A 20,088-nucleotide genomic window follows, 5' to 3' on the forward strand; every position below is an offset into this window, starting at 1 on the left:
TAATAAATAATATTCTACAAACATCTGTTCCGGACCGTTAGTCACATGCATCTGTTTAATCAGTTTTTTCTCCATTCATTTCGTAGGATACCTCAACAGGCACATCTCTATTTAAAGTGCTGGCCACTGACGCTGACATTTCATATGCTGCTCAAATCAAATACAGCATTGATGAAGTGAGTATACGCCGTAAATCATGTACATATACAGAGGGCGAATCAGTACTGACCACGTCAAAGTTTTTCTAAGTATATGTGTAGCGAATTATTTATATATTTTTTTTTTTACCAGATATTGGTAAAACCCAAATTAATCCACACACACACACGATGAATATATATATATATATATATATATATATATATATATATATATATATATATATATATATATATATATATATATATATATATATATATATATATATATATATATATATATATATATATATATATGTATATATTGTATTTTTCGGAGTATAAGCCGCTCCGGAGTATAAGTCACACCGGTCTAAAATGCATAATAAAGAAGGGAAAAAACATATATAAATCGCACTGGAGTATAAGTCGCATTTTTTGGGGAAATTTATTTGATAAAACCCAACACCAAGAATAAACATTTGAAAGGCAATTTAAAATAAATAAAGAATAGTGAACAACAGGCTAAATAAGTGTACGTTATATGACGCATAAATAACCAACTGAGAAATTGCCTGGTATGTTAACGTAACATATTATGGTAAGAGTCATTCAAATAACTATAACATATAGAACATGCTATACGTTTACCAAACAATCTGTCACTCCTAATCGCTAAATCCCATGAAATCTTATACGTCTAGTCTCTTACGTGAATGAGCTAAATAATATTATCTGATATTTTACGGTAATGTGTTAATAATTTCACACATAAGTCGCTCCTGAGTATAAGTCGCACCCCCGGCCAAACTATAACAAAAACTGCGAATTATAGTCTGAAAAATAAGGTATATATATATATATATATATATATATATATATATATATATATATATATATATATATATATATATATATATAGATAGATATATATATATATATATATATATATATATATATATGTATATATATATATATATATATATATATATATATTTTTTATATATATATATATATACACATATGTATATATATACATATGTATATATATATACACTACAAATATATAAATAAATAAATAAATATATATATATATATATATATATATATATATATATATATATATATATATATATATATATATATATATATATATATATATATATATATATATATATATATATATATATATATATATATATATATATATATATATATATATATATATATATATATATATATATATATATATATATATATATATACCAGTTCTGCGTCACAGCACAGGCCAGTACAACTGCCTGGCAGCACCTCGAGATAGGCATAATGGCGGGCTGCACCATCTCTCCACTGGCGTTTACCATGGCAATGGAGCTCATTATTCGAGCATCCCGATGGGTGGTTGGAGGGGAGCGGTTAAAGAGCGGGCTGCGTCTTCCTCCTATAAGGGCGTACATGGACGACATGACAACAATAACAACAACAAATGCATGCACCAAACGCCTGCTGGATAAACTCCAAGGAAACATCAATTGGGCACGAATGGAGGTTAAACCAAGCAAATCCCGCAGTATCTCCATCATCAAGGGCCAGCTCACCAATGAGAGGTTCCACATCAACAACGAGCCAATACCAACAGTTCTAGAAAAGCCTATCAAAAGCCTTGGCCGCTGGTATAGCGCAGAACTCAAAGACTCCAAGCAGGTGGACCAACTCAGGCAGGATACAATCAGTGGCCTCAATCAGATCAATAACACCGCTCTCCCTGGGAAGCTTAAACTGTGGTGCTTTCAGTTTGGGCTGCTGCCCCGTCTCATGTGGCCAATTTCCATCTATGAGGTCGCTCTATCCCATGCCAATCGGCTGGAGAGGCTGGTGAATGCACAAGTGAGGAAATGGCTTGGACTGCCGAGATGTCTTAGCAGCGTAGGCCTGTATGGCAACGGAGCCCTCTCCCTACCGATCTCAAGCGTGGTGGAGGAGTACAAATGTGCCAAATCAAGGCTGGAAATGACTCTCACAGAATCCCGGGATCCATTCGTCAGAGGTGCTGCTCCAACCCTAGCGACAGGGAGGAAATGGAATCCATCTGCAGCAGTCGCAGTGGCAAAGACTGCCCTCAGACACCGGGATATAGTGGGGCATGTCCAATATGGCAGAGGGGGCCTTGGTTTAGAAGAAACAACACCCACGTGGCAAAAGGCAACTGCAACCGAACGGCGGCACATGGTTGTGGAGGAAGTGCGCCACCAGGAGGAAGCAGCCAGGTGTGCCAAGGCAGTCTCCCAAGCTCAGCAGGGCCGCTGGATGAGGTGGGAGGGCGTGGAGAGGAGAAACATCACGTGGAACAAAATATGGAGCATGGAGTCTAATAGACTAAGCTTCATCATTAGAGCCACATATGATGTCCTGCCCTCTCCAACCAACCTACATCTCTGGTAGGGAGAAGACCCAGCCTGTCTCCAGTGTACAGCCCCAGCAACCCTCAAATACATCTTGGTAGGTTGCAAGACCAGTCTGACTCAAGGGAGATACACCTGGCGCCACAACCAGGTACTGAAGTGCTTGGCTGCCGAACTTGAGAATAAGAGAGTGGTCACCAATGCCATGCCTCTAAATGCTCAGGCAACCTTCCCACGCAAAACAAGTTTCATCCGGGAAGGAGAGAAACGGCGGACCAAGCCATCACCTCCAGACTTAGGCCCACTGAGCGCAGCCCGAGATTGGGAAATGCGGGTAGACCTCAGCCAGAGGCTTATCTTCCCACCCGAAATTGCAGCAACCAGCCTGCGCCCAGACCTGGTCCTCTGGTCCATGTCCTGCCACCGTGTCTTCATCGTTGAGCTAATGGTCCCATGGGAAGACGCCATCGATGAAGCATTCGAGCGGAAGAGGCTGCGATATGCCAACTTGGCAGCTGAGGCAGAGGCACGGGGCTGGAACGTGAAGGTGTGGCCAGTGGAGGTGGGCTGTAGAGGCTTTGTAGCCAGTTCCACCACAAGGCTCCTGAAAGAAGTAGGAATCAGAGGACAGGCCCAACGCAAGGCTATTAAAGAACTTTCCACCGCAGCAGAACGGAGCAGTCAATGGCTGTGGCTGAAGCGCAGGGATGCAGCATGGGCTGCCAAATAACCACGTGGTGCCACCATGCGACACACACCCAGGTCTGATCAGCCGGTGGTGGGCCAACCTCGGCAGAGGGTGTCTTGTGATAAATGGCCGAAACGCCCAATGACGTCGGGGAACACAACTGAAGATGTGTTGTACTGGTGGCACCACGTGATTAGTGCCAAACTCCACCCCACCCAAGAGGACATCGCCAACCCCATTTAATTGTTATGCTGAATATTTAGGGATCTTTAACAACTAGTCCTATTAAGAATCCTATATATATACAGTATATATATATATATATACATATATATATATATATATATATATATATATATATATATATATATATATATATATATATATATATATATATATATATATATATATATATATATATATATATATATATATATATATGTATATATATATATATATATATGTATTATCTCACCTCAATTTCAGCCCTTATACTCTAGTTAAGATTATTATGTAGGTGAGCTAGGATCACACAATTTGAGAGACAGTGTCCTCTGGTGGCGTGATGTAATGAGCGCGACAACCCATCCCATTCTCTCCACCTTTTGAGTGCCATTTGGACCACTATTGGGAAGTGGAAAGAACACAATTACACTACACAGCCCATATTTATTATAGGGCAAATGCTGACGAGATCAATACTTATTTTCCCCGCTGTGAAGTATTTTCTATAGTTTACAGTTTCCTACAAACTTCAGTGAACTGTGAATTACAAACTGTTTTCTAGGTTGTGCCCAGTCATGGATTCAATCTTTTCAGTATCGCTCCCACCACTGGGGAAGTCAGACTGAAGGGGTCCCTAGACTACAATGGACTGAGTTATTACTATCGACTGAAGATTAATGCAACTGTGAGTTTTCATATGTTGTGTTGTATTATCTTTCCAAAGGTAAGTGGGGGATTCGTATTGTAGCTTTGTACCACGCTGAGTATGTAGTCTTAACACATTTAATCTTCAATTTGCTAAATTCTGAAACACTTTTGCCCACAAGAGACAAAGGAAGCTGAAATAATATGCTATACGACGCAAATATTTAGAACTTTTATTTATATGTACAGTGCAGGCCAAAAGTTTGGACACACCTTCTCGTTTCAATGCGTTTTCTTTATTTTCATTACTATTTACATTGTAGATTGTCACTGAAGGCATCAAAACTATGACACCTGTGAAGTGAAAACCATTTCAGGTGACTACCTCTTGAAGCTCATCGAGAGAATGCCAAGAGTGTGCAAAGCAGTAATCAGAGCAAAGGCTGGCTATTTTGAAGAAACTAGAATATAAAACATGTTTTCAGTTATTTCACCTTTTTTTGTTAAGTACATAACTCCACATGTGTTCATTCATAGTTTTGATGCCTTCAGTGACAATCTACAATGTAAATAGTCATGAAAATAAAGAAACCGCATTCAATGAGAAGGTGTGTCCAAACTTTTCGCCAGTATTGGGGCTGTCAACATGGGTTAACGCAATTTGATAAATAAAATCAATTATCGCATTACCATAAATGAATGGAAGTGTTTGTTCTGAAGGCAGCTGCGCGCAATGCACAGGGAGTGGCGTGTGATGACAGAGCGGTGTGCTCTGTACCCTTCAAAACAAACTCAGACGGAACTTAACTGAGGTAATTAGTTAGTATTAAAGCGGAACACATCAAGTTTAAAACAGCATCTTAAAGCGAAACATGAACGTGAGGATGGTGCTGCTAGCATCAGTGGCGGGCCGTGCGTTTCCCACCTAGGCCTTCAGTGATGTCCGACTTCAATGATTACCTCTCAAAATACCATCATTTATGTCCCCACATGACCATTGCTGGAGAAATACTATACAGGAACATATTTACACACTACTACTACAGTGTACAAAATGGGCTATTTTCTGGCGCATTTATAAATCAATAAACCCGCGTCAGCAATTAAAACATATCCTACGTGTTACTGTCAAAATTAAAATCGTAAACAAAATTAAACGTGAAAAATAAAGAAATAAAATATTTGGACTCACAATTTGTAGCACCCATTCAACGCTGTATAAGCCAGTGGTACCGCTTGTAGTCGGTTGATTCAAGTGGTGGGCATTTTCCCATTTCATAGCTGAGCTAGCTGACATCGTCCCACAAGAAGTAGTTCTCTTTAAATATCCTTCTTGAAAATGGCCTTGAAAACAACTTTTGATCTGATTGGCTATCGCAATGATCTATCAACTGTATGTGTCCGTTCACTTACAGTGCATAGACGCCCGCATTGTTGATTCTGAAGGCCCCGGGCAGATTTGGTACAGCATGGCAACATAAGCTAGCTGAATTCTGATTGGATACAAACTCTAACCTAAAAACAACAGCGCTGAAAGGAGCATAATATGACATGAAGAGATCATGAATACTTTGATGTATAGGGAAAGTAAATAAAAAAATACTTTTATCTTTAATTAGGATCATGATTTCTGGTTATGTTAGGCCAGCAGAGAAGGCCTTGCTGGCCCTGACGGCACACCATTGGCTACCATGAATGCTACATTTTTCATTCATTCATTTATTTCAGGCAATGACATAAAAAAGTACAAAGTTGACAACACATAATAATATAAATTAATATAGTGCAAAAGGTCATGTATAGTATGTAATGCATGATTGTCCAGTTTTGTCTGAAAGGGAGTGGGAAGAAGATAATTTATTTAATCCCACCCCCAGTTCTCCATTCAGTGATTATTCACATGAGTTTCACTCTTACTTTGTTCAAGGATTATAATACAGATGTTGTATCATAGTGGCATTACCACAGGTAACAATAATTATTACACTGTAACAATAATTTGTATCAACAATGTAGGAATAATGAATATACCAACAATGGTAATAGACAACATAGCAATAATGGTAATAGACAACATAACAATAATGGTAAGGAAACATTGAGCACATGTTAACACTTTGAGACAGAGTATAGCAGCAGGTCAAATTAAAGACCCTCATCTCTATATTTGAACCAGACCCCATGTTTGTATAATAGTTTAAATTGATTAATAGTTTGGCATTGCTTGTGTTGTAAGTCCAGTTTGTTCCATAGTTTTACTCCGCATACAGACACACAAAAAGGTTTACGAGTGGTTTGAGCTCTCGGCAATAACATATATCCAAAGCCTCTCAAGTTATGAGCCTGCACTCGTCTTATAAAAAAACGTTGTAGATTAGGCGGCAATAATTTGTTAAATGCTTTATATAAGATTATTAATGTATTATATTTAACAAGGTCATCAAATTTGAGCAACTTTGATTGCATAAACAGATCATGAGTATGTTGTAAATAACCAACGTTGTGAATGATCCGCACTGCTCTTTTCTGTAATATGATCAGAGGATGAATTGTGTTGTGGTAAGTATTCCCCCATACTTCAACACAGTATGTAAGGTATGGGAGTACCAAGGTGCAGTATAGAGTACGGAGTGCATTTTCATTGAGGTATAAATTTGCTTTGTTTATAATTGAGAGGCTTTTGGAGATTTTTGTTTTAATGTGTCTGACATGAGGTTTCCATGATAGTTTGGCCAGCAAACAGAGGAAAACAAACTTTGCTAGCTGAGTTTATCTGCATTTACCACAGATAAATTAAACAATGCCTTTTCGAAATGGACAGCCACAGCCCGTTTGACATTAACATCTGTGAAGACCAAGTGCTGCAAGATGTCCTTCATGTCGCCAAGTAACGTCATACAAACTAGAGGTATAGTAGTCTGTACAAAAAAAGAGATCAGCGTTGTCATTCAATAAGGTAAATGTGCTTGTTTTTATTACTGATGGTTTGTAATTAGATGAAGGCCAGCAGCAAAGACAGTAACAAGGGAATCGAGAAGCCCGTTCTTCGTTGACAACCGTCACGTCTCTCAACACACCGGCGTCTCTCGTCAACGCAACTTCTCACACACGCGCATTTCCGGCTTCAGAGTGCTAAAAGCAGGCATGCTTCAATATAGTCTAGAGCAGGGGTGTCAAACTCATTTTAGATCGGGGGCCACATGGAGAAAAATCTACTCCCAAGTTGGCCGGACTGGTAAAATCACGGCACGATAACTTAAAAATAAAGACAACTTCAGATTGTTTTCTTTTGTTTAAAAATAGAACAAGCACATTCTGAAAATGTACACATTATAATGTTTTTTTTTTTTTACACTTACATGTTGCGGTTAATAGTATTCCATCTTTATTTGTCGTTATTTATACTTTCTGAATAAATTATGTCAACTCATTGGTGTTAATTTTCAATCTATCAAGATAAAAAAATAATATCAAAATCAAATTACAGGATGTTATTTATGTAGTTTGCTCTATTTTTTCGACTGGTGCACTAACATCATGTGGTTTATTTTTTTATTTTTTTACATATGTTGCATCATCTACAAATAATTGCTATTGCGACATCTAGTGGACACATTTAGAACAGCAGTTTCTTTCATTCAAAAATTTCGGCTCATTTTTATACTTAGCAAACTCATCCCGAGGGCCGGATAAAACCTGTTCACGGGCCTGATCCGGCCCACGGGCCGTACGTTTGACACCCCTGGTCTAGAGAAAGTGGTACATGTAAACCAGTGGTCCCCAACCTTTTTGTAGCTGCGGACCGGTCAACGCTTGAAAATTTGTCCCACGGACCGGGGGGTGGGGGAAGGGGGGTATGGTATTTAAAAAATTTTTTTTTGTCATAAAGAAATACAATCATGTGAGCTTACGGACTGTATCCCTGTAGACTGTATTGATCTATATTGATATATAATGTATATATTGTGTTTTTTATGTTGATTTAATAAAAAAATAAAAAACAATTTTTATTTACGGTACCAATCGGCCCGGTGGTTGGGGACCACTGATCTAAACAATACAGCAAAACGCCACAGGTTGGACCAAACGATGCCATAAATGTGCAAGGAAATGAGTGTTTCCAAGGTGACGGCCAGTATCTACGCAAAAACTTCATTTAAATAGAGCGGTCTGCACCACTTTTGCACTTGTTATAAATTGTACATACAGTAGTCTTAGTTAATCACCCGCAATATTACCACAAATAATACACACAATATTATAGTTTCCACACGTTATTTAGAACGTGTTGTTGATATCTTAGATCAGGCCCTAAGTGTTCATTTCTCGATAGACAATTTACGGGGTGTCGTAGGAGGAAAAAAGTTTGTAGAATTAGATAGGGGCTAATGTGATTTTTTTCCGCGGGCCCCAAAACTTAACCAGCAAACTACTTTTGTAATTTTGAGTTTCAACATTGCAGGATGGAGGAGGCAAATGTTGGAAAGATGAGGTTGAATATTTGTCAAACATTGCCTTTTACGTGATCAACGTTGTGGATGTGCCCAATCTCAACCCCACATTTTTTAACCTTCCCTACATCACAAACGTGGACGAGAATTCTCCGGTGGTGAGTTCCTTGTCAACAGCATGTGCACTGGAGAAAACGAGACCCGTTTTTGCCGACGTCCCATTGCATTTTATGGTTCAACATCTGCGTTTTCTTTGATAGGACACATTTGTGTTCAGAGTGACAGCCATAGACCCAGACACAGCCATCAATGACACCATCACCTACAGCATTGAAGGTGACGGAAACACACATTTTGCTTTCAGTGTCAGTGAGTAAGTGTTTTATTTTTATATTGTTTGTTCCTCCAAATATTTGACAGAATCCTCTGCCGATGGTCTCTTTAAAATCTTGAGCACTAGCGGCATTATTTCTGTATTGTCGAATATCGACAGAGAAGATATCGGTGATGTCGTTACCATGACGGTCAAGGTATACATATTTTTATTTTTTAAAGTGATTATAAAAAGGCGTTTGCTCCTCAACTTCAATTCCTCTATTTTGGAGTGTAATTGCAAAATACTGGATGTCAAAGACTGAGCAAGATCTCCAGTCCTATTAAAATTGCTGATCCATTTTATTATGTGTCTCCTTGCTCTGTGACGTTAGGCCACTGAGTCACAGCTAAACATTCTTGGGGAATTCGCCAGCACCACAGCTAAAGTACATATCAACATCAACGACGTCAACGATAACAAGCCGGAGTTTTACAAATGCGACGGCTCAGGCGAAGCAGAAAACTGCAGTAAAGCAAATCACTTCACAGGGGACATAGCGGAGCACTTACTGGGAAGTGTGCCTATTAACATGATGGTCAAAGACCTGGATAAGGTAAACAATCTACAGTATCTGTCACTCAGAATTGTGTGAATGGTCCAATGAGAATGAGTTGTGGCCTGTGTTGCTGTAGACTAAACGCATCAAACTAACCCTGGAGGGAGAAGACAAGGAAGTGTTTTCAATACAGCCCCAGTTTACAATGGCGGATAGCGTTGTTCAACTCGTGGTCAAACAACCACAAAAACTGGATTATGAAGAAAAACAGCAAATGGTTGTGCAGGTAGGAAACGTGGAAAAACTATTCAATATTTTGTGGCTTACAGTGAACAATGCACTTTTCCTAAAATGATCATTGTCAACCTGTTTACTGTATTGAGCTGAGCAGATGCATGTGTGCCACTCGTGTTGAACTCTTCAATAATTTGCATTTACAGATGTGATCATATTTAGGGACCGAGTCCCTTTGGGACAGAGGACCCTATTGAATTTCTAGCGTTTTATTATTATACCGCCGCCTCTTTGAGCTGTAATTTGACCCCCTTAACATGCTTCAAAACTCACCAAATTGGACACACACATCAGGACTGGCGAAAATTGCGATTTAATCAAAAAACCAAACCCCAAAACTCAAAATAGCGCTGTAGCACCCCCTACGAAGGAAACACAGACAAAACTGCCTGTAAATCCCAGTAGGAATGTCATAGAGACATAAAACAAAAACCTCTATGTAGGTCTCACTTAGACCTATATTTCATACACCGTCAACCCCTAGCAAAAATCAGCAGGAAGTTTGCAATTCCCCCTTCAAAACAAAAGTTGTGTAAAAACATTCACCTTTTTTCAAACATTATCTCCTCTGAGCGCGTTTGTTGTGTCGGCTTCAAATTGGCACAGGAGAGAGATTGAACCCTTCTGATTAAAAGTTGATGAAAGAGTTTCAATTACTGCTCCGGTTTGGATTTTATGAGCCCTCAAAGTCGGTCCCGTCCATCGCTGCTTGCAGCTTTAATTTTTCCATTTGTATCCTCCTGTTTTTACCATGAATTGATTAGCGTGGACCCTTACTTAAACAAGTTGAAATACTTATTCGGGTGTTACCATTTAGTGGTCAATTGTACGGAATATGTACTGTACTGTGCAATCTACTAATAAAAGTTTCAATCAATCAATCAATCAATCAATTGGTATGATGAGAAAACAACCAACAACAAAAATATATTAAATATATAAACAATATCACAATCATTAAAAGAGACCTATGATGATTTTAAATTACATTTCAAACATTTCCTCAGATATGTTTTGGTGCGTAGATTATGCTCCACGGTCACATTTACAACAATCTTTCTGCGCATGCCTGCAAGATGTTTGTTTGTGAGGCATTCCCAGATTGCAAATGAAACCACGCCCCACCCTCTCCAAAAGTATCTGAATTTATCATTTGAAAATGTACACTGTTAAAGTTGTCACAGCTATTTTTTTTTTTGGAGACACTGTCGAAAATAAACATTGTATAGAGTCACCCAGTCACATCATTAGGTATACCTACCCACTCTCTGATACAGACTCCAGAGCTGCATAAAAAAATCTGCTTTTAGCAGCATTTATGTTACTGCATGTCGCACGTCAGTGTTATTAATAACATAAAATAATACTTTATCCTACCTTCTCTTGTGTTTCCTCAAACTAATTCGTAATGCCACCGTCCTTTCACATCAGAGTTTAGAATCAGAATCAGAATCAGAATTTTTAAATTTTTTTATTGCCATTGTAATTTTGTATTGGTCCATCTTGACAAAACAGTCCTGATTAACATGTTATTAAGACAAATAAACAAGCAAGTATGTATTCAACTGTAGATTTATTAAGTATTTATTAAAAATACAGAGCAGAGGGGAGGGCGTTAGACGGGAATGAATAACACAAAAGCTCCAGGCAGAAGGCATTACAGTCTCACAGCCTGAAGCAGAGGGGAGGAACTCTGCGGAAATTGCACACATTTGTAGATGCGTCAATCAGCAATGTCACCGATTCCCCATTGTTTAAAAAAATAATCTTAAATAGAGCAGCAAAAACTGTGTGCAAACTCACGCCCAAATGTACACAGCACGTCTCTTCTCCCTCTTGTGACACAGGAAGATTCAGAGGGACGACACTGCAGCTCTCCAATAAAACACTCAGATCTCAGTTTGTAGCCGACACTACATAAAAAATAATGTAAAATAATGCTGTAACGCATCTTATAGTAACGGTAACTGAGTTACTGAATATAAAAGATAACGCGTTACTAGTTAGTCAGGGGCAGCTTGCAGATTAATATCATTAAGACCTATTAAAACTACTTTACAGTGATACATTCAACAATGTAGTACGTAATACATCCAGACTAAATTAATGTATCAATATTTGGTCATTGTGTTTGATAAGAAGCTTTATGTGATGTTTACTTTGTCGCGACCCAGGTGGTTGCTAGCGATCCAGAAGAAAACAGCTTTGTGTCCACTGCCACAGTTACTATCATGATTGAAGACATCAATGACAACAGCCCCAGGTTCCCAAAGGATACGTATTTAAATTTGAAGGTGCCTGAGCATTCGCCCTTTGGGACTGTTGTGGCTACAATCACTGTAAGTCATTTGAGCAACTGAACTGAAACCGGTCAGTAAGATAGCAATGTACTAAAAGAGCACACTTGCTTCCAGGCAGATGACCCTGATACAATGGACCAAGGCAACATCACCTACACGCTCCTCCCAGAAAGCATGTAAGTCTCTATACCACCGACAAGTAAAAGACATTATCGGATTTATTTTCGGGCTCTGACCAGACTTTTATCTTTGTGCGGTTTCAGACTGACATATTTTGATGTCAAGCCACGTACGGGTGAAATCTATGTGAAAAACCAAACGCTGTTGGATCGTGAAGTCCGATCCTTGTACTCGGCCACTTTGCAGGCCAAAGACACAGATGACAAGCCCGGGACTGCGCTGCTGGAGTTTATTTTGACAGACATCAATGACCAGCCTCCAGTCATCAACAGGGAGTATTATCAGGAGTTTGTAGAGGAAGGCACACAGCTTACACTTCAAGTGGAGGTAAGCCCTATCAATATTTCTTGCTCATATTTAAACAAAATGTGTTACTTTTTCTTACACAGTTTAGATTATTTTTTGTCCATAAATCTATTTTTCTTCACTTATCTGTGTCTGGGGGCAATAGTCTAAGGACACCAAGGTACTCTTAGACCAGTTGCCGTACATAGATAGTCTTTTCAGGATATTCTTGGTGGTAGATCTAGAACACTGTTCTCCTGGGTATCCTACCAGTTAGACATTTCTAAAAACATGTCACCTCCATGTAGGGCTGCAATGATTAATCAATTAAATAGATCAAATTGATTAGAACAAAGCTTTAATTTGTATTGGTTTTTTTTTTAAACAATATTTATTTATTCATTTAATAGGGAAATCATAATGCAGGTAATGCTAAATCATGATCCCAATAAGGAAAACCATTGCATCTAATAGAGAATGTCTCATTTGCACCCCTGGCTCAAACAAAATCTCGTTGACATTTATGACTTAAGTGTTATTATGACAATGACAATAAAGGAATTGATTGATTGATTGATTGATTGATTGGTGGTGAAATCTATCAACATTAGGGTGGTCACAAAAAAGAGGGATTTTTCAAAGTGTGTCAGTTTTAAAAGTGCTCCCCTTCTGGTCAACATATGAAATAACAAGTGTGTGTAAAAATTTTAAGTGCTCCCCCTCTGGCCAACATATATAATAACAAGTGTGTGTAAGAAGTTTAAATGCGCCCCCTCTGGCCAAAATTAATAAAACAAATAAAACAAATATGTATATAGAGACATAATGTAATAACTTGAAGTAAATAATGAAGATTAAAAAATTACAAAAAAAACCCAAAAACAAACTACAAGCAGTCTTTTTCTCACAATGTGTCGACTTTTTTTAAAATACAATTTTGAACAATTTCTCATATTCTCTCTGTTTCTGTAATATTGCAATATTTTCTCGTAAAATTATTACTTTTTTTTAATGTAAAATTATCACTTTTTTTTAATGTAAAATTATTACTTTTTTTTATGTAAAATTATTACTTTTTAATGCAAAATGGTGACATTTGTTATATAAAATTCTGACTTTTATCACACTATTGCCATTTTTTTGTTGTTCTTGTAAAATAGTGAACATTTTTTGAGTAAAATTCCGACTTTTGTCATAATTTTGCAGAGTAAAATTCCGATTATTGTTATAATATTGCCAAAATGTTAAAATGTTCTTATAAAATTGTGACTTTTGCCGAGTAAAATTACGACTCTTTTCATGTAAATTGCCAACATTTTATAACCTGACTCTCGCCAGATCCTTGTAGATCGCTGAGCTCCACACAAGGATCTGGGATTGAGGGCAATGCAAACTCCTTCAAGATAGCAAAACATAATAAACCAATCAGGATCGCCGGGCGGGATTTCATAGATGTGACGTAGCGCAGAAGCGACTGTTTGATTCAAACAACAATGGCGGCACGCAGCGAGGAGTCGTGTGCTGACATTGATTCTGCATATTTTCTTTGCACAAACGACATCGATCGTCTGCTGACATTGCTGCGTTGTTTCAGTAAAAGTTCTCTAACTTTTCGCTCTGTCGTTATCCAATATGTCGGCTGTTCTGTTTTGGATTTCCCAGCGTCGCTCTCATCAGCGTCATGGGTTGATTTCCATGTGAGTGGTTGAAGTAGCACGTCAGTCAAGATAACGGACAACATACAATGATTTTTTTTACAAGACCCGCCTTCTGAAATACATCTCCTATTGAGAAGTCCCAGATCCTTGTGTGGAGCTCATCGAACTACAAGGATCTGGCGAGAGTTAGGTAAATGATGATGATAAATGGGTTATACTTGTATAGCGCTTTTCTACCTTCAAGGTACTCAAAGCGCTTTGACAGTATTTCCACATTCACCCATTCACACACACATTCACACACTGATGGCGGGAGCTGCCATGCAAGGCGCTAACCAGCACCCATCAGGAGCAAGGGTGAAGTGTCTTGCCCAAGGACACAACGGACGTGACTATGATGGTAGAAGGTGGGGATTGAACCCCAGTAACCAGCAACCCTGCGATTGCTGGCACAGCCACTCTACCAACTTTGCCACGCCGTCCCTAAAAATGTTAAGCTGTTCTTGTAAAATTGCAACTGTTATTGAGTAAAATTCCAACTTTTATCATAATATTGCAGAAATGTTCAGTTTTTCTTGTAAAATTTTGACTTGCGTTGAGTAAAATTACAACTATAAAGAGGTAGGCATTATTCTGAGGTCTCAAGAAGGTAACAAATACAAGAATGTGTACGTGTGTGTGACGGGATCAGCGGAGTGCCGAGAGAGGGGGCTCAAAGAAAAACCACGACAAGGTCAATCAATCAATCAATCAATGTTTATTTATATAGCCCTAAATCACAAGTGTCTCAAAGGGCTGTACAAGCCACAACGACATCCTCGGTACAGAGCCCACATACGGGCAAGGAAAAACTCACCCCAGTGGGACGTCGATGTGAATGACTATGAGAAACCTTGGAGAGGAACGCATATGTGGGTAACCCCCCCCCCCCCCCTCTAGGGGTGGACAGAAAGCAAAGCAAATGGTAGAAAGAAGGCGAGAGAGAGGTTTTGCAATCATTTAAAAGTGAATCAGACAGACATCGTGGTGAAATGTTTACATCGTCAAACGGAGCTGGCATTTTACAATAGTACTACGTCAATGATGCAGCACATTACCAGAAAGCATTCTGAATATTTAAGAGCAGCAAACAAGCAGAAACAAGGTACATGTCTATTTAGGTAACACCCTCTTAGATGTTTGACTTGCATAATGTATGTTTTATTCAAGGCAGCATGTGAGAACATGTTAGCATGTATAGTTTGCATTTTAATACCAACGAGTTGTTTGATTTATAAGATTTAAAAAAACAAAATCTTAAATTCATTAGAAAAATATTTGTTTATTTCAACTATTTTCCCTAATACACAGAAAATGTGTTTTATTTGTTTACTAGATTAATTGAACAATTTAATGGAAAGATCACTCAATTATTAACATACCGGTAATCAATAGACTCAGCCCTAACTCATTGACTCTTCTTGATCTAGAGGAGTACCATATTTTTCGGAGTATAAGTCGCTCCGGAGTATAAGTCGCACCGGCCGAAAATGCATAATAAAGAAGGAAACATATATATATAAGTCGCATTTTTGGGGGAAATTTATTTGATAAAACCCAACACCAAGAATAGACATTTGAAAGGCAATTTTAAATAAATAAAGAATAGTGAACAACAGGCTGAATAAGTGGCATAAATACCAACTGAGAACGTGCCTGGTATGTTAACGTAAAATATTATGGTAAGAGTCATTCAAATAACTATAACATATAGAACATGCTATACGTTTACCAAACAAATCTGTCACTCCTAATCGCTAAATCCGATAAAATCTTATACGTCTAGTCTCTTACGTGTATGAGCTAAATAATATTATTTGATATTTTACGGTAATGTGTTAATAATTTCCCACATAAGTCGCTCCTGAGTATAAGTCGCACCCCCAGCAAAACTATGAAAAAAACTGCGACTAATAGTCCGAAAAATACGGTAATGATTTTACTTGAAGTCCCTCACAGATGATCAACCTCTTCACCTTATCTCTTTGAAAGATAACTTTGTCGGGGAGCAAAATAGTCAGTTGTGACTTTAGGTGAAACGGCGGAACAAAGCTCAAGAGCTAAATTAAAATATTTGCTTTTAGGGTCAACTCCCTTTCTCACAATGCTCTGATAGTGCATCAACCTCTCTCTATCCATCCTTTCAAGGCCCCTAGATCAGTGGTTCTTAACCTTGTTGGAGGTACCGAACCCCACCAGTTTCATATTCACCGAACCCTTCTTTAGTGAAAAATAAAATGTTGTTTTTTTTTCAAATTCAAGACAAGTTATATGTTTTTTTTTTACTGGTGCACAAAATGAAACATGCATGAGCATCACCTTGTTCAAAGAACAAAACCAACACAGTGTATGAACTCACAACAAATTACACACCTGCAAATCAGATGGAAATTAGAGGGAACATTGTTTGGGGGTATCCATAATACGCTGATAGGGAGAAGTTTTTATTTTCACGATGACCTCCGCGGCAAAGGCTCTGCCGAACCCCTAGGGTTCGATCGAACCTAGGTTAAGAACCACTGCCCTAGATACTTAAACTTGTCCACCAAAGACAGCCTTAACGGAGACCAACGTCTTTATTCAGACTTATTCCACCAATGCAAACAAAGCTTTTTCTCTGATTTGTACTGAGAGCGTATGTCCCATAGAAGCAGGCCATCCTGTAGTACCCCGCAAAAAATGAACACTTTTGATTGCCTTTTCCAATTTTAGCAAACTGCAAAAAATAACATCTAGCCTTACTGTATATTCATGTTTTGCTCCACTTTGTACAGGCAACTGATGCAGATGAGCGAGGCACAGTAAACAGTGAAATCACTTATGCAATATTGCCAAGCAAATACAGCGAATACTTTATCATGGATCCTGACACTGGTGAGCTAAGAAATCAGGTTGAATTGGACCGTGAGGCTTTGGACGCTGAGTTAAATGGGAAGATCGAGCTCAATGTTACTGCCACCGACAAGGGTAGGCCTCCCCTGTCCACCATGGTCAGCGTGATCATCAATGTGGGGGTATGTCTGCACCAAAATATATTTGGTTGTGAAAGCTGTGTTGAAATTAATACTGTAAAATTAATAATATATATATATTATTATTATTATTTTTTTTTGGTGAATTCTAGGATGTCAATGACAATGCGCCAGAATTTCAAAACTCCTCATACAAGTTCAGTGTCAAAGAAAGTGGAAAAGGTAAGCGTGTTTTTTTTTAGTTTTAACGACTCGGAACTGCAAGTTCTAGATTGACTGCAATTTCCCGCAACTAGGAGAATTTGTGGGGTTGGTCCTGGCTGAAGATTTGGACCAAACGACAGACTTCAATCGCATATCCTACCGACTCATTAGTGGGAGTTCCGGCAAGTTTATAATTCGCACCTCCTCGGAAGACCAACGTTACACGGGAAACATAACCGTGGACCCGGACATTGAGCTGGACTATGAAAGTCTGCAGCACTACACGCTGCGGGTAGAAGCCGTGGATCTGGAGCAGAAAAAGGCAGTGGTGACGGTGGAGGTGGACGTGCTGGATGTGAACGACGAAAGGCCGGAGTTTGAGCAATCTATGACTTTTTCAGTCAAAGAAAACATCACTCTCACCGAGCCTGTTGGGAGACTAATAGCGAAGGACAGAGATGGAAACCACTCTCTGATCTACAAGTTGGATTCCCTCAGATGCAGATGTAACGGCTCACTGTCACCTTGTGACTGGTTTGAGCTGGAGGAGGAGACAGGGGAAGTGATGGTCAACCCAGAACACACGCTGGATTATGAGCTCTGTGACCAGGCGCGGATGGAGGCTCGCGTGATAGACAAGTACACAGAGAAAGGGGAGAACTACACCACAGGTTTGCTGACAAACATTAAGAGCACATATGCCAGCAAGTCTCAGTTCATTAAATTAATTCACCTTCCTTGTGACTTTATTTCAAACATTACAGGAGAAGTAGTGATCTACATTGAAGACATCAATGATAATGCACCACAATTCATCTTCTCAGATTCCATCTTTGGTAAGATATTACTTTTAATGTAGAAACCCTAGTAGCATTATGTTTAATAGAGCCCTAGAATGTTTTTCAAGTCCAAGCAAGTAGATTTTTCAAAAATATTTTAAAATACACATTTTTAAAAATAGATACAGACAAGCACATGCACAAAACATATGTTACTGTTGGCTAAAATCAAATCAAATCAAATGTCCAAATTAAACACAATTAAACATTTTACTTATAACACGGTAACCATATTGACCCAAAAAGGTAATAGATAATGCTGCAAATGAAGGAGAGTCATCCAACAACGGTTAAGCATATGAGCTAAGAATATGATATCCTTTTGTATTGCAATCTACCAGCTTTTGTTTTTCCGGGACTGATACTGGCAAAACCTTTTAAATAAATATATTCACAAAGACATCTAAACCCACATCATCCCATCATGAATGTGCTTGTTACTACATACTTGCTGCATGTATATAAAACATTGTTGGAGGGGTTTTTTAGAGGTCTTTATGGGCAAATAGATAGTATTCGAATTACCTAGTTATTTAGTTAGTCGTCAGTTATCAGTTTTTCACTATCTGAAACGCACTTATGGACTGTGGATAATGGGCACATTTCCCAAAATGTGCAGTTTTCCTGCATGTGAAACTTAAAATAGGATAGAAAATAAGATCAAAATTAATTACTAACTAATTAAAATATAACAATACAGTATTCATATTGTTTTAGTCTTTTGTACGAGGGGTTGTATTATAATGTATTCAGGAACAGGAATTACTATATACATATATATTAGGGCTGCAACAACTAATCGATTAAAATCGATTCGTAAAATAGTTGCCGAATAATTTAGTCATCGATTCGTTGGATCTATGCTATGCGCATGCGCAGAGTTTTTTTTTTAAATTTTTTAAAATAAACCTTTATTTATAAACTGCAACATTTACAAACAGCTGAGAAACAATAATCAAAATAAGTATGGTGCCAGTATGCTGTTTTTTTCCAATAAAATACTGGATAGGATAGAAATGCAGTTGGTCTCTTTTATCCGATTGTTAATCGATTAATCGAAGTAATAATCGACAGATTAATCAATTATCAAATTAATTGTTAGTTGCAGCCCTAATATATATATATATATATATATATATATATATATATATATATATATATATATATATATATATATATATATATATATATATATATATATATATATATATATATATATATATATATGTCTTAATTAGATTATCTAAAATATAGTGCTCGATACCGTGGTAGAGCGTAATATGTATGTGTGGGAAAAAAATCACAAGACTATTTCATCTCTACAGGCCTGTTTCATGAGGGGGTTTCCTCAATCCTCAGGAGATAATCTCCTGAGGATTGTGTGTATATATATATATATATATACACACACACATATAGATCCATCCATCCATTTTCTACCAGTTGTCCCTGTTGGGGTCACGGGGGGGTGCATGTATATATATATATATATATATATATATATATATATATATATATATATATATATATATATATATATATATATATATATATCCATCCATCCATCCATCCATCCAATCAATTTTCTACTGCTTGTCCCTCTTGGGGTATATATATATATATATATATATATATATATATATATATATATATATATATATATATATATATATATATATATATATATATATATATCTCCATCCATCCATTTTCTACCGCTTGTCCCTTTTGGGGTCAGGGGGGTCGCTGGAGCCTATCTCAGCTGCACTCGGGCGGAAGGCGGGGTACACCCTGGACATACATATACATATACATATATATATATATATATATATATATATATATATATATATATATATATATATATATATATATATATATATATATATATATATAT

At 37.6% G+C, this 20,088-nt stretch overlaps 2 protein-coding genes across 3 annotated transcripts in view; one reads left to right on the forward strand and one right to left on the reverse strand.

The window, feature by feature from the left end:
- LOC133649000 (uncharacterized) overlaps positions 1-20,088 on the reverse strand; it is a 1,204,785-nt gene that overhangs the window by 1,178,572 nt on the left and 6,125 nt on the right. The gene's annotated exons all lie outside the window — the stretch shown is intronic.
- Positions 1-20,088, forward strand: part of cdhr2 (cadherin related family member 2) — a 36,289-nt gene that overhangs the window by 5,646 nt on the left and 10,555 nt on the right. For both annotated transcript variants that reach the window (XM_062045646.1, XM_062045647.1), the window contains exons 7-20: positions 87-176; positions 4,015-4,137; positions 8,560-8,706; positions 8,809-8,884; positions 8,969-9,078; positions 9,256-9,477; positions 9,557-9,706; positions 11,889-12,053; positions 12,129-12,190; positions 12,278-12,521; positions 16,951-17,190; positions 17,301-17,370; positions 17,445-18,023; positions 18,117-18,188. In XM_062045646.1, the coding sequence (XP_061901630.1) occupies positions 87-176; positions 4,015-4,137; positions 8,560-8,706; positions 8,809-8,884; positions 8,969-9,078; positions 9,256-9,477; positions 9,557-9,706; positions 11,889-12,053; positions 12,129-12,190; positions 12,278-12,521; positions 16,951-17,190; positions 17,301-17,370; positions 17,445-18,023; positions 18,117-18,188 (2,350 nt within the window). The remainder of the gene's footprint in view (positions 1-86; positions 177-4,014; positions 4,138-8,559; positions 8,707-8,808; positions 8,885-8,968; positions 9,079-9,255; positions 9,478-9,556; positions 9,707-11,888; positions 12,054-12,128; positions 12,191-12,277; positions 12,522-16,950; positions 17,191-17,300; positions 17,371-17,444; positions 18,024-18,116; positions 18,189-20,088) is intronic.

The sequence above is a fragment of the Entelurus aequoreus genome, linkage group LG04, assembly GCF_033978785.1.
Source record: "Entelurus aequoreus isolate RoL-2023_Sb linkage group LG04, RoL_Eaeq_v1.1, whole genome shotgun sequence".
Lineage (NCBI taxonomy): Eukaryota > Metazoa > Chordata > Actinopteri > Syngnathiformes > Syngnathidae > Entelurus > Entelurus aequoreus.